The sequence below is a fragment of the Trematomus bernacchii genome, unplaced genomic scaffold, assembly GCF_902827165.1.
Source record: "Trematomus bernacchii unplaced genomic scaffold, fTreBer1.1, whole genome shotgun sequence".
Classification (NCBI taxonomy): Eukaryota; Metazoa; Chordata; class Actinopteri; order Perciformes; family Nototheniidae; genus Trematomus; species Trematomus bernacchii.
The window spans coordinates 600,501-615,371 of record NW_022988058.1 but is presented as its reverse complement, the minus strand read 5'-3'; the positions used below and the strand labels follow the sequence as shown (position 1 = coordinate 615,371).

The 14,871-nt window shown below is 45.4% G+C and overlaps 1 protein-coding gene across 2 annotated transcripts in view; it reads left to right on the top strand.

The window, feature by feature from the left end:
* The window catches only part of wdr91 (WD repeat domain 91), a 57,370-nt gene that overhangs the window by 29,101 nt on the left and 13,398 nt on the right, over positions 1–14,871 (top strand). Inside the window, exons 8-9 of one of the 2 annotated variants that reach the window (XM_034120236.1) lie at positions 6,697–6,882; positions 14,126–14,319. In XM_034120236.1, coding sequence (XP_033976127.1) covers positions 6,697–6,882; positions 14,126–14,319 — 380 coding nt within the window. The remainder of the gene's footprint in view (positions 1–6,696; positions 6,883–14,125; positions 14,320–14,871) is intronic. The other variant, XM_034120237.1, reaches the window with a different exon arrangement.

Below are 14,871 nucleotides of genomic sequence, written 5' to 3'. Positions count from 1 at the left end.
TCATCCAGTTAGCTGAGTGCTCCCGCTGAAAGCTAACTTTCTACTGCGCTAGTGAAGAGAGCGTCTCCGCCCTCCTCCTCACTACATACTTTTGGTTCTTTACCTGTACTATCATCCAGTTAGCTGAGTGCTCCCGGTGAAAGCTAACTTTCTACTGTACTAGTGAAGGGAGCGTCTCCGCCCTCCTCCTCACTACATACTTTTGGTTCTTTACCTGTACTATCATCCAGTTAGCTGAGTGCTCCCGGTGAAAGCTAACTTTCTACTGCACTAGTGAAGGGAGCGTCTCCGCCCTCCTCCTCACTACATACTTTTGGTTCTTTACCTATACTATCATCCAGTTAGCTGAGTGCTCCCGCTGAAAGCTAACTTTCTACTGCACTAGTGAAGGGAGCGTCTCCGCCCCCCCTTTCACTGCATACATTGGTTCCTTGCCTGTTCTATCGTCCAGTTAGCTGAGTGTTTTCGTTCAAACTAACTGTTACGGCGTTAGTGAAGGGAGCGTCTCCGCCCCCCCCTCTCACTACATACAATTGTTTCTTTACCTGTTCTATCGTCCAGTTAAGCTGAGTGTTTTCGTTCAAGTTAACTGTTACGGCGCAAGTGAAGGGAGCGTCTCCGCCCCCCTCTTACATTGTTTCTTTACCTATTCTATCGTCCAGTTAAGCTGAGTGGTTTCATTCAAGCTAACTGTTACGGTGCTAGTGAAGGGAGCGTCTCCGCCCCCCTCTCACAGCTCACAATTAGTTCCTGTTCTATCCTCCAGTTAGCTGAGTACTCTCGCTCAAAGCTAACTTGCTACAGTGCTAGTGAGGGAGTGTCTTCGCTCCCCTCTCACGGCGCACAATTGGTTATTTTATTTAATCGTTTATTTGACAGGGACAATGCACTGTAATGAACACTTAAAACATTTAAAGGTGTCAAACGTAACAGTGCCAGATTTAGCTTTGAGCTATTTTCCATTCCCTCACATAAAACATTAAGGAAATTACTTTTTACAAACAGGGTAAAAAAAAAAAAAAAAAAAAAAATATATATATATATATATATATATATATACATGATATGCAAAGAGTGGCAACGACACATAAAGTGTTCCATCCTCCAGTTAACTGAGTGCTCTCGCTCAAAGTTAACTTGCTACAGCGCTAGTGAAGAGTGTCTTCACTCCCCTCTCACAGCTCACAATTAATTCCTGTACTATCCTCTAGTTAGCGGAGTGCTCTCGCTCAAAGCTAACTTGCTACAGAGCTAGTGAAGAGAGTGTCTTCACTCCCCTCTCACAGCTCACAATTAGTTCCTGTTCTATCCTCCAGTTAGCTGAGTGCTCTCGCTCAAAGCTAACTTGCTATAGGGCAAGTGAAGAGAGTGTCTTCGCTCCCCTTTTCACTGCACACAGTTGGTTCCTGTTCCATCCTCCAGTTAACTGAGTGCTCTCGCTCAAAGTTAACTTGCTACAGCGCTAGTGAAGAGAGTGAATCCGCTCCCCTCTCCCTGCACACAGTTGAATGCCCGTTCCAGCCTTCAGTTAGCAGAGTGCTCTCGCTTAGGCTAACTCGCTGCGGCGCTAGTGGAGAGAGTATTCCGCTCTCCTCTCACGGCATAAACCCATTAACTGACTTCATTTTTTCTCACTCCAGTTAGAGTGCTCACGCTCAAGCTAACTACTATTGTGCTCACTCCCCTCCACGGCATATTTGTTTCCTGGCCAGTTATTTACAGGCAGCTGAGTGCTCTAGCTATCGCTAGGTCTAACGGCTCTAACACCTGTATGGCTCCTCTTTAACCAGAGGATGGCCATGACCTTTGCCCCTCTTGTCTTGGCCTCGAGCATCTGAGGGAGGGCCTTTCGGAGGACCCGTGCATGAATTGCACCATCATGCCTCGTGCGGTAAGAGCTGCCGAGGTTGAACTACTGACTGAGGGTGGCCTTCCCCCCGCACAGTCGACTCCAGCCCAACCTACCCATCCTAGGCGTTGGGCCGCAGAGGCTGCGGGTGCACCGCCCAAGAAGAGGACTAAGCCTGATAGGCTGTCCTCCAGGGTAGACCTACTCACGACTGAGCTAGCCCAGATGAGGTCACTCCTCTTGGCTCTCCATTCCCGAAACAGCGCCTGCCAGTGCGTTCTTTAGGCGCACTCCGGCACCCGCCACCCGCACTGTTCCTCCCTCTTGTGAGTATCTGAGGGAGTTACATGCATGCTGGAGGGACACTAAGGCTCTTTACAGTCTTACGTCCGATGGCCGAGCCTTGGTAGCCATGCAGGATGCGGCAAGAGTTGGCCTTGACCACACGCCGGCTGTTGAGCCTACCATTGCTTCCCTCATAGTTTCCCCTGACGAAGCCCTGAGGTCGGAGGCCAGGTGCCCTCGACTCCAATGTCGGGTCACTGATGACCTGCTCACTAAGGTTTACGATGCAGCGGCGCGCATGGGCCGTGTAGGCACCTCATGCTCGCCCTCTCAGCTTCCCTGCAGCAGGATGCTCTTAGCGCTTCCTTAAATCAAGGGTACAAGCTTCAGTTCCGACGCTGGCCCCAGTCTTCAGCCGGGTCAAAATGACCACCATAAGCGACCCGGCAAAATAAATCGCCCTAAACCAGGAGCTGTCAGTCCTCCTTGCCAAGGGTGCAATCAAGCCTGTGGACCCCATCTCACAGTCCGGGCTTCTACGCGACCTACTTCCTGGTAAGGAAGAAAGGCGGTGGACTTCGCCCAATCCTCGATCTGAGGAGTCTCAACAAGTTCCTAAGGATTTGACCTTTCCATGTGCTGAGCACAGCGGACGTTCTTCGTACCGTGGCCAGGGGGGAATGGTTCACGTCCGTCGACTTGAAGGACGCTTATTGTCATGTGCCTATTGTGCCTCATCACAGGCAGTTTCTTCGCTTTGCCTTCAGAGATCATCATTTCCAGTTCAGGGTGCTCCCATTTGGACTCTCCCTCTCTTGGACGACTGGTTAATCTGTGCACCATCCCGGTTACAGACGATCCAGGACACGGCTCTCCTTCTCTCTCATGTCGCCCGGCTAGGCCTCAAGGTGAACATGGAGAGGAGTTGTCGGAACCCCTCTCAGAGCCTAACCTTCATTGGGGTGGCTCTGGACACAGTCACTCAACCAGCGAAAACAGTGTTCTCGCCCCCACTCCTGGTAGACGTGATGCTTTATTCTAGCAGCAGCCGACTGGATAAACCGTCCTGCTAAAACTTCTTGTTTTTTCCAGCTAGGTGAAGGCAGTGCTCTCGCTCCCGCTCCCTCTGCTGGTAACATGGGTGTAGTTACATCCCTTTTGTGTTCGGCGAGTAGGAGCGTTGCTCTACTCTTTCCGTTCAGCAGGTAGCTGGTGAAGGCTGTGTTGTCGCACTCCGCTCCCGCCTACGCTGCATCTGGCATTCGTTATTAACTCAACCAGTGAGGGCGGTGTTCTCGCCCCCGCTCCTGATAGACGCGCTGCTTCATTATAGCAGCAGCTGCCTGGCTAGGCTGTCCTGTTAAACTTCCTTGTTTAACCCAGCTAGGTGCGGACCTGTCCATCTGCTGCACAGACTCTGCTGTGGGACGCCTTGGCGTCTCCCCAACAGGAAGGACCTCTTGTCTCAGTTGGAGGGTCGGATGTGGCACCCCGACCCCTGCCACCTCCAGCTGTGGGTCTGGCCACTGGGCCCGACCCACTGCTGAGCGACTGCATAGAGTCTGTCAGGAAGACTATTCTCAAATGCTAGGGCACAACCTACTCGTAGGCAGTACGAAAACAGGTGGAAACTGTTTTTTGACTGGTGCCAAGGGCGAAATGAGGACCCAGCATATTGCTCGGTACCTACGACCCTTGAGTTCCTTCAGTCCCTCCTGGACGACGGCCGGTGTCCCGCTACCGTCAGGGTGTATGTGGCTGCTATATCAGCTCAACACGCAAGGGCTGACAACAGCACAGTGGGGAGCCATAGGCTGGTATCCCTCTTTTTAAAGGGGAGCTCTGAGGCTTCGCCCCCCGAATATCCCAAGGGCCCCTACATGGGACCTGCCCTTGGTGCTGGATGCCCTATGCTTGCCTCCTGTTGAACCTTTGTTACAGGCAGAACTGAAGTGGCTCTCAGCTAAGACTGCTTTCCCTCTTGCCATCACCTCAGCAAAACGTGTAAGCGAGCTTCAGGCCTTGTCTGTGAACAGCTCGTGTCTGAGGTGGAACTCAGATGGCTCAGGTGTCACCTTATGGCCGAACACAGCGTTCCTCCCTAAGGTGCTGGCACGCTCTCATTTTAATCGGCCTATCCAGCTGGCACGGTTTGACCCCCCATCAGGAGAGGGGGAAGAGAGGTCGAGACTCCTATGCCCGGTGCGGGCCCTTAGAGCTTATGTCCAGACTACCGCTGACATGCGTCAGTCTGAGCAGCTCTTTGTGTGTTACGGTGGTCCTAGAAGGGGCTGTGCGCTCTCAAAACAGCGCTTGTCCCACTGGATCGTGGACGTCATTGCCCAGGCATACAAGGCGAATGACCGTCCCTTGCCACCTAGAGTAAAGTGCCACTCTACCAGAAGTGTCTCCACATCATGGGCGACCTGGAGAGGTGTGCCCCTGGAGGACATATGTGCTGCGGCCACATGGGCATATCCGAGCACATTCGCCAGATATTACAGGGTGAATGTTGCCGCCCCTCACCCGCTGGGTGTGGTCCTCCTGCAGAGTCCGTCTAGGCCATCCTTATAGGTGAGTATTCAGACTTCCTCGTGACTCTGTTGATATAGGTCATCCAGTGCTAAAGCACCGCCTCTGGCGGTCAGTAAGTATGAAATAGAACGATAGTTACGTATGTAACTACGGTTCTATGAATACTGGATGACCGCCAGAGTTCTTGGTCACTCGGAATTTCGTGTTTCTGCGAGAAGATTCCATAGGACTGAGCCCGTTGACAGCACCGGAACTTATATCTTCCGGTGTCATACGGGGTCACACGTGACTTTGTTGATATAAATATTCGACCTACGCATGCGCGAGACAGAAGATATCCAGTGCTAAAGCACCGCCTCTGGCGGTCATCCAGTATTCATAGAACCGTAGTTACATACGTAACTATCGTTGCGACTTTTGACTGATTTCGATAGAGTGGGTCACAAATAATAACCAATTGGAAAGAAAAAAATAAATACAGATTTCAGTATTCTGAGGCTCTGAGCCCCATTTCTTTTCCTAACAGACGGCAAAAAAAGCCAGACATTATACGATTTAAAATAAAAACAATAATCGTGGCTTGATATTGAGTAAGAACATGTTTTTATGAACCCCACAGCTTCCGGTCTTCCAAGACCCGACCAGACAAAAAGACGCAGGCACGAAACATACTACTTGGTTGCGTAATTAGACCGTAGCTTGTTAGTATGTTGTTATAAATTATAAACTGAGGATTTGACCGCGTCGCTATGGTTGATACTTTTAGAAACAGGCTTTGATATAAAATCTTGAAGTATTATACAAGTAAAACTACATTTTGCTTTAATCCCATGTAATTGTAGAATGAACACAGTCTTCCTTTGAAGATGGTGTCTTGACTAGTCAAAATTACCTACAAATCATTGTACACATTTGTAAATATTATTTTCCACTTGTTACCATTGTGAGTCTATTTTTATGCAGCTCTGCGTGATTTTGTGGCTACAATTCAGGCTAACACACTACCAGAGGTGGAATAAGTGATCAGATATTGTACTTGAGTAAAAGTAGAAGTACTCAGATCTTGTAGTGAAAGTAGATGTACTCAGATGTTGTACTTGAGTAGAAGTACTCAGATCTTGTACTTGAGTAAAAGTAGAAGTACCAGAGTGTAGGAATACTCTGTTGCAGTAAAAGTCCTGCATTCAAAATGTTCCTCAAGTAAAAGTAGAAAAGTATTATCATCAAAATATAGTGAAAGTAGCGACAGTAAAAGTAGTCATTGTGCAGATTGGTCCATTTCAGAATAATATATATGATATGTTTTATAATGATTGATCATGAAAGTGTTCTCAAAGCTGGTAAAGGTGCAGCTAGTTTGAATGACTTTGTATACTGCAGGGTAGCTTGTGAATTTACTCCAGGTGGAACTAAAGTCTGATTTAACACTTGATTATATTTCACATCATTCATCCACATCTGTGAAGTAACTAAAGGTATTAAATACATGTAGTGGAGTAAAAGTGCACCATTTACCTCTGACTTATATTTACTGCCAACCTAAAAGTACCTCAAAAATAGTAATCAATAATGTATTGAAAATGTATTTGGCTGATTGTTTTATATTGGCTCAGCCAGAGTTATATGGGAGGCCCAGTCTACGTACAGATGGGTCACTCATTTTGAAATATTAAACTTAGTTTTCTTTTCTAACATTTTTCATCCTCATGTAGAATGCTATCATGAAACACACATTTGGTTGTTTATAGCATAAAGAACATCTGATTTAATGTGAGGTAGGGAAATAATCATTTGAGTATAAGTATGTGTATATAAATATGTAATTTACAACAGCTGTAAGATGCTTGAAAATGCACCTTGAAAATGCTTGACAAGTGCTTGAATTTGACTTTGGAAAAGGTGTAAGAACCCTGTATGGGAATTGTCTATCGTCTCTGGCTGCCATATTGGAGGTCTTAAACATTGTGAGTGGCTGATGGAATTCTGACCTGATATCTTCTCTGTATAAAATGAGTTTATGTTTCCAGCCTGCAAAGTCAAAGGATGGTTTCCAAGCTAAGGAGGTAAAGCCAGTTTCCAGCCAGGCCTCCCTCAGTGAAGCTGCAAGCTCACAGCCCCAACAGGCAACACACCCCTCCTCACATCCCCGACACAAGAGGGTCCAGGACCACGAGAAGGAGAGACGGGAGCTTTTCTCCAAACCACCAGCACAGGTACCTTGTGGTGTCTTTACAAAATTCAGTTTCCCTGTCCAGTCAATCTTTATTTAAGCTCCCCTATTATACTGTTTTTAATCAATATATTATAGGTCTCAGATATATACAAAACAAAACATGTCTCTAAAGTGTTTGGCACCAAATACCAAACAGATCACCCATTGTAGCATCCCATAAATCCCTCTGTTCCAGCCCTGTTTCAAAAGTGCTGATTCTCTGTCTGTTACTTTAGATGAAAATAAGGAGCCACTCCCCACGCCCCTCTGCGAGATATTTGGTTAAAAAGAACACAATGGCGCTCTAGGAGGAGATTCAGGTGATAAGGTGGGGGCGGGTTACCTTGGCTAGTTCATTACCTACGGTGCGTTCGTTAACAGTAACTGTGCGGAGTTACTGTGGCACAGACTGGACTGGACAGCTGTTGGAACAGTTCAGGTGTTCAGAGCAGAGCTCCCTGTCGGAGCGGCAGAGCGTGATGTGCACTGAAAAGTTTTTCTGTCGCAATATTATTTAAAAGGGACCTATCATGCAAAATGCACTTTTGTACATCTTTTATACATGAATATTTGTCCCCGGTGTTCCAGGGAACTCACCAAGTGTCAGAAAACACAACCCTGTCTATTTTCCTCCATACCCAAATCTCTAAAAAAGGGGCTGCAACGGATCTGATAAAAACTGATCCAGATTTGAACACTGTCCTGACGTCAGGACAGTGGCGCTACGGCTATTGGGCCAACTCCACCAATCAGGAGTAGACAGCCACGGCCATTGCTGTTCGAAAGCGCTGGAGACGCTGTAGTACATATGCCAGGCCTGTAGATGGTGCTGTTCTGCCCTTATCTGCCCTTACAAACACAGAGCTAAACAAATTCAAATTGAGCAAAATGAGGCATGGCTAAAATGCATGATCTGTTTGGTATTTTGCAAAAAAAAAAGTATAAATATGCCTTATATAGGTATGGTCCTACACTATATTAGTCAAATATAGCATGATAGGTCCACTTTAAGGAATCGTTGAGCTAGCTAACTAACATACATTGTCACTATCTGCTAACGTTAGCTTTAGCCTTCGTTTTCTAATAGTTTTTTTCATAGGCTATAAACAGAGGTCGTATAAGTATAGATATTGTACTAGAGTAAAAGTAGAAGTACTCAGATCTTGTACTTGAGTTAAAGTGGACCTATCATGCTATATTTGAACAATATATTGTAGGGCCATACCTATATAAAGTATATAAATATAGTTTTTTTTTCAAAATACCAAACAGATCCTGCATTTTAGCCATGCCTCATTTCGCTCTATTTGCTCTTTCCAGCACTGTTTTTGCAGGGGGCTGATTCTGTGAGCTGCAGCTGACCACGCCCCCCTGCAGGAGAGGGGAGTGTGCTTTGAGATCAGCTGCTGGGCTGTCAGAAGAGGGGGAGAAAAAGAGATCTCCGTCCTCCGTGTTTTATTCTTATATGATTATATAGAGTCATTATTCATTTGTTTTAAAGCTCAATAAATAACAAAGAAGACCTTTGACCGGCACTTTTCTAATTTTGTCCGGAAGATTTAAATTTTAACGGACATGTTGACCGGCGAAAGAAAATCTAACCGAAACTCTGCCGCACGGTCCCCTCGTTCCTTGGAAGAGGCGGAGAGGTGGGTGTTTGTCATCTGCTGGTGGACTAACCGGAGAGAATTACAGTGCTTGCCTCGACGGGGAGGGATTGCATTGAATTACAGCAGCGGGAGCAAACGCTTGCCTCGGGGAGGGAGAAAAAGAGCCACAGCGGAGAATAAACAGAAGGGTAACCATGGCAACCATGTGCGGGAAGTCTTCTTCGCTGCTTTTGTGGCAGACTACAGCGCCACTTACAGGCCTGGCATATGTACTACAGCGTATCCAGCGCTATCGAGCGGCAATGGCCGGCCGTGGCCCAACCCCACATTCCCCTGATAGGTGGAGAGTTGGCCATATAGGCGGAGCTCCTCGTTCCTGACGTCAGAGGAATTTCAAATCTGTATCAGTCTGTATCAGATCCGTTGCAGCCCCGTTTTTAGAGATTTGGGTATGGTACTTGGTGAGTTCCCTGGAACACCGGGGACACATATTCATGTATAAAAGACGTACAAAAGTGCATTTTGCATGATAGGTCCCCTTTAAAGGGGACCTATCATGCAAAATGCACACACAACCCTCTCTATTTTCCTCCATACCCAAATCTCTAAAAAAGGGGCTGCAACGGATCTGATAAAACTGATCCAGATTTGAACACGTTACTGACGTCAGGACGGTGGCGCTACGGCTATTGGGCCAACTCTCCACCTATCAGGGGAATGTGGGGTTAGGCCACGGCCGGCCATTGCCGCTCGAAAGCGCTGGAGACGCTGTAGTACATATGCCAGGCCTGTAAGTGGCGCTGTAGTCTGCCACAAAAGCAGCAAAGAAGACTTCCCGCCCATAGTTACCATGGTTACCCTTCTGTTTATTCTCCGCTGTGGCTTTTTTTCTCCCTCCCCGAGGCAAGCGTTTGCTCCCGCTGCAATGCAATCCCTCCCCGTCGAGGCAAGCACTGTAATTCTCTCCGGTTAGTCCACCAGCAGATGACAAACACCCACCTCTCCGCCTCTTCCAAGGAACGAGGGGACCGTGCGGCAGAGTTTCAGTTTCAGTTACTTTCACCGGTCAAGTTTAAAGTTTAAATCTTCCGGACAAAATTAGAAAAGTGCCGGTCAAAGGTCTTCTTTGTTATTTATTCAGCTTTAAAACAAATGAATAACGACTCTATATAATAAAACACGGAGGACGGAGATCTCTTTTTCTCCCCCTCTTCTGACAGCCCAGCAGCTGATCAGAGCACGTCTCCCCTCTCCTGCAGGGGGGCGTGGTCAGCAGAATCAGACCCGTAGACAGCAAACAGCACATAGAGCGAAATGAGGCATGGCTAAAATGCATGATCTGTTTGGTATTTTGAAAACAGAAACGTATAAATATACCTTATATAGGTATGGCCCTACAATATATCATTTAAATATAGCATGATAGGTCCACTTTAAAGTACCAGAGTGTAGGAATACTCTGTTACAGTAAGAGTTCTTCATTCAAAATGTTACTCAAGTAAAAGTACAAAAGTATTATCATCAAAATATACTTAAAGTAGCTACAGTAAAAGTAGTCATTGTGCAGATTGGTCCATTTCAGAATAATATATATGATATGTTTTATAATGATTGATCATTAAAGTGTTATCAAAGCTGGTAAAGGCGCAGCTAGTTTGAATGACTTTGTATACTGCAGGGTAGCTTGTGAATTTACTCCAGGTGGAACTACAGTCTGATTTAACACTTGATTATATTTCACATCATTCATCCACATCTATAAAGTAACTAAAGGTATTACATACCATTTACCTCTGAATTGTAGAGGAGTAGAAGTACAAAGTAGCAAAACATTGAAATACTTAAGTAAAGTACAAGTATCTCAACATTTTACCCAAGTATAGTACTTGAGTTTATGAATTTATGAATAATGATAATAAATACTGTATCGTATAGTAATGAAACGTAGAATGGCATTTAACTGTCGAGGTATTTTACTGGTGAGAGACTTTTACAATCATGCCCTCTAGTCTACAGTTGCTTTAGCCAGAAGCTAGTAAGCCTACTATTTGATTTGTTTTAGAAAGGCACAACATGTTTAATTTGCAGACCTTATTTTCCTGTTCCATGTTAAAATTAACAATTGTCAGTGGTACCGCTGAGAAACAGTAATTTTTTTAGAGAAGCACTCCAGCAACACTAGGAACTTCCTTTATCATGAGGTCATACATAAAAAGCTTGTGTCTCAGTAGGACAGAGGTGGGAAGTACCTAAGTACATTTACTCAGGTACTGTATTTAAGTACAATTTTGAAATACTTGGAGTAGCCTTCTTTTACTTTTCAACTACATTTATTTTGTACCCTTAGTTACTTTACAGATTTGGATTAATGATGTGAAATATAATCAAGTCTTAAATCAGACTTTAGTTACACCTGGAGTAAATTCACAAGCTAGCCTGCAGTATACAAAGTCATTCATATTCACAATATACATCCTTCCGATTGGTGATATCATCCGCAGCCATGGTCTCTGTTTCCACTCCTACGCCGACGACACCCAACTGTACATCAGCACAAAACCTTCTGCCCATCTCCCCCTCAGTCACTAATCAACTGCCTACACGAAATTAAAACCTGGATGACCACCAACCTACTTAAACTAAACAGTGATAAAACTGAGCTCATGGTTGTGGCCCCCAAGGCACTGCTCGGGAAGGTTGGAGATCTGCTCCTCAACATCGACGGTTCCATCATCTCCCCATCCCCTCAGGTCCGCAACCTTGGTGTTGTCTTGGATTCAACCCTCTCATTTAAAAACCACATCAAATCCGTTTCTACATCAGCCTTCTTCCACCTCAGAAATATATCAAGACTCCGGCCATCACTGTCCGTTGCAGAGAAGCTGATACATTGTTTTATTACCTCACGCCTGGACTATTGTAACGGACTCCTGTCCGGGGTTCCCAGCAAAACCCTGGACAGGCTCCAGTACATCCAGAACTCAGCTGCCAGGGTTCTCACACGCACCAAGCGCTGGCAGCACATCACCCCCACTCTCCTCAACCTCCACTGGCTCCCGGTCAAGTCCCGCATCACTTACAAACTCCTCCTCCTCACCGACAAATCCCTCCATGCCCTCTCCCCTCAGTACCTCACAGATCTCCTCCACCCATACATCCCGTCCCGCACCCTTCGATCCTCAGACTCTGGCCTGCTCTCCATTCCACCTTCACGCCTCAGCACCTTCAGGGACCGTGCCTTCAGTGTCGCTGCCCCCACCCTCTGGAACTCCCTCGCTGCAGAAATCCGCAACGCCCCTTCTCTCAACATCTTCAAATCAACCCTTAAAACTCATACGTTCAACATCGCCTTCCAACAATAACTCAATCTCCCCCCCACTTACACTTCCATTTCTGCCCCCTGTTTTATGTTTATGTTTTTATGTTTTATGTCTTGTCCTTGTACGTTTCTTTGTAAAGCGACCTTGAGGTTATGAAAGGCGCTATATAAATTCAAGTTATAGTTACCAGCTTTGATAACACTTTAACCTGTTAAGCCCGAGAGACCCCGGTACCGGGGCACTGCCGCAACATCTTGCAGGAAACAGTGTCTGAGGGCATGTTCATTTAATAAAACTATGAATGTTTTATATCCATGTAACGGGAAGAAACTCATCTAACTGATCATTTTTTTTTTTTTTTCAAAAGAAAACCCACAATGCTAACACTGAGCCTCTGAATTAGCAACGAGCGAAAAATGCTAACACCTTACTGCACCGAAAAGCACTCACAAAACCTTATTTATCTTTTCTCTACATCCATGACATCGTTTCACATCGTGAGGTGACACAGAATCGATGGGTACACTCATTATCACTGAATTATATGAAATGGTGACGTTATAAGCAAAAACGGACATCAAAACAGGTGACGCTAGGTAGCTAGTAATGCTAAAATGTTTACCTTGGCTCTGTAGTCTCTCCAAAGTGGTCTTCAATGGCAATAAAATGATAGAAACGCTGCTGAAGTTAATCCATAGGTTAATCCAATGTGTCTGTGTCCCTTTGAAATGATTTCTGATAATCCATAGGCAATAAAACTGCTTTTCCGTTTCCAGATGTCAAAGCTAGAGATAGGTTCGCTCTGATGCAAAACTGCATGCGCGAAGCCCCCACCTTTTCTTTTCACAATGAGTGTGTGTGAGGGACTCCCCATTCGATTCTATTGGCTCTAACGGTCAGAAAGAGGTGTCAACCATCAAAATCGAGCAAGGGGGGCCAGAGATATGGAAAATCCACCCAAATGACCCCAGAAGTGGTTTCTTTTTGCTAAATCTCTCTAAAAAGGTCACATGTCACTTGTTTTGCATCAATCTTGATACAGGGTACTTATTATATGTTGTACTTTGGATTACTAAAGCTTTTAGTCTACTAACCCATCATCCAAGGGTAGTTTTCACTATAAGTAAAACATAATTTTTGGACGGACACTATAATTTACAGTTTTTTACTATGTAAAATCTGAATTTTCTTTAAAATAAAAAACATCTATATTGATTCTGACTTTTCTACATCCAACTCACAGGTTTATCATTACTTTGAGAAAAAATATTATTAATTTAAGCCTTTTAGAAGGGAAGATATGGTCATTTGTTCTGGGAATGTCATTTTCGAGCCTGAGACCTGAAAAACAGGCTCAGGGCTTAACAGGTTAAAGGAGAGGTGTCATGCTTTTCCGGTTATTACCCGTCCCCTTGTGTGTTATGAAGGTTTTTATGCATGTAAACGGTGTGCAGAGTCAAAACCCTCAAAGTACACCCTGTAGCAAGTAAAACTCTAACACAGAAAATACCTCCCCAAAACGCCTCGTTGGAGATACGTCATTGTCCATTGTTTACTTCCTGGGTATCGCTACGTAGGGATACCCAGTAGCCACGCCCAGAGCTATGACGTGATACGGTCATGCGGTACCCGGAACCAAATGGACCAATCCGTGGAGCCGTTACGTTACGTCCGCGGAGCTGTTACGTTAAGCCCCCGCTGATTGGTCCAAATTGACCAATCCACGGACTTCCTCACACACAGGCAGCTCTGCTGATTTCTCCTCCCTGGCTGCAGGCTGATAACAGACAGTTGGGATCGTGGCGAAATTCTCTCTGCAGACCCATTCTCACAGCGTTTATCAACCTTTTTCTTACTCAATATCAAGCCACACTTATTGTTTTTACTTCGGCTGTGAGTTTGTGTGTGTTCAGGATGAGTTTGGCTGTGTTTCGCTTTGTATCCTAAACAAGGAAACACCTCCACGGAGCTCAGCGCGATTCACAACGTCCCGACCAATCAGAGCACACTGTGCTCACAGGGAGGGTGGGGGCTGGAGCTATTGGAGCTACAACGAGCCGTTAAAGGCAGAGAGTGAAATTCAGTGAATACACGTAGTTTACAGAGATGCTGTATGAGAAACCAATGTGAGTTTGGAAAATTGCACAATATAAATCTATTTTAGTATACCTCAACAATGGAATTATGATCAGTGGAAATGGCCATGACACCTCTCCTTTAATGATCAATAATTATAAAACATATCATATATATTACAAGATTTGAGTACTTCATCCGCCACTACTGACCACCTCCTTCCTTTTTATACATTCAGACAGCAGAGAAGAGAGGGGAGGGGGGGGAGGTAGAGCCTCCTCCCGACACCTCCAGTGACCCCCCCGAGTCCTGCTCAGACAGCAGGGGCTGCCAATCAGGAAGGGAGAGGGGGGGTCTCTCAGCGGAGCAGCCTTTCATCAAACTGAGCCAGGAGGAGTACGGAGAACACCACTCCTCCATCATGCATTGCAGGTGGGCCCTCTCCTCCTCTCGCAGTATCTCACATCTCAATCTGTGTCTGAATAACAGAAGGAACAGGAAATTCAGCTTTAACTGCAGGTTATAGTCTAGTTGCCAGCATAGGGAACCCAGAAATGTTAACTACCCAAAGTTTTATGATTTGAAATGTATAGTACGGTCCCCAGCACATAGAAACTGCAGGATGCTAACTTGCATATGTTGGGCAATTTGCACAATTAGCATAAGTTGCGTTAATTCAAATGAATGGCAATATAGCCTATGCTGAATATAGTAAAACAAAATTACTTGGCAAATTTGTACAATATTGGTGGTGTTTTGGGGGTTATTGAGAATGATGATTCCATTTCTGACATTTTTTGGGCTCATAAACTGTACTTTTGACCAGAAAGTGGCCATGTTTGTACTCTCTGTGGGCTGTTTTTGACTACCATGAGTAGTGTTGCAACCATTGGATATAGGGAGCACAAGATGAAAATGATTATCTCTACTGTGGACAATTATTTTTTCAAATAAATAGGCAATCTTTCCAATCCAAATGATCCA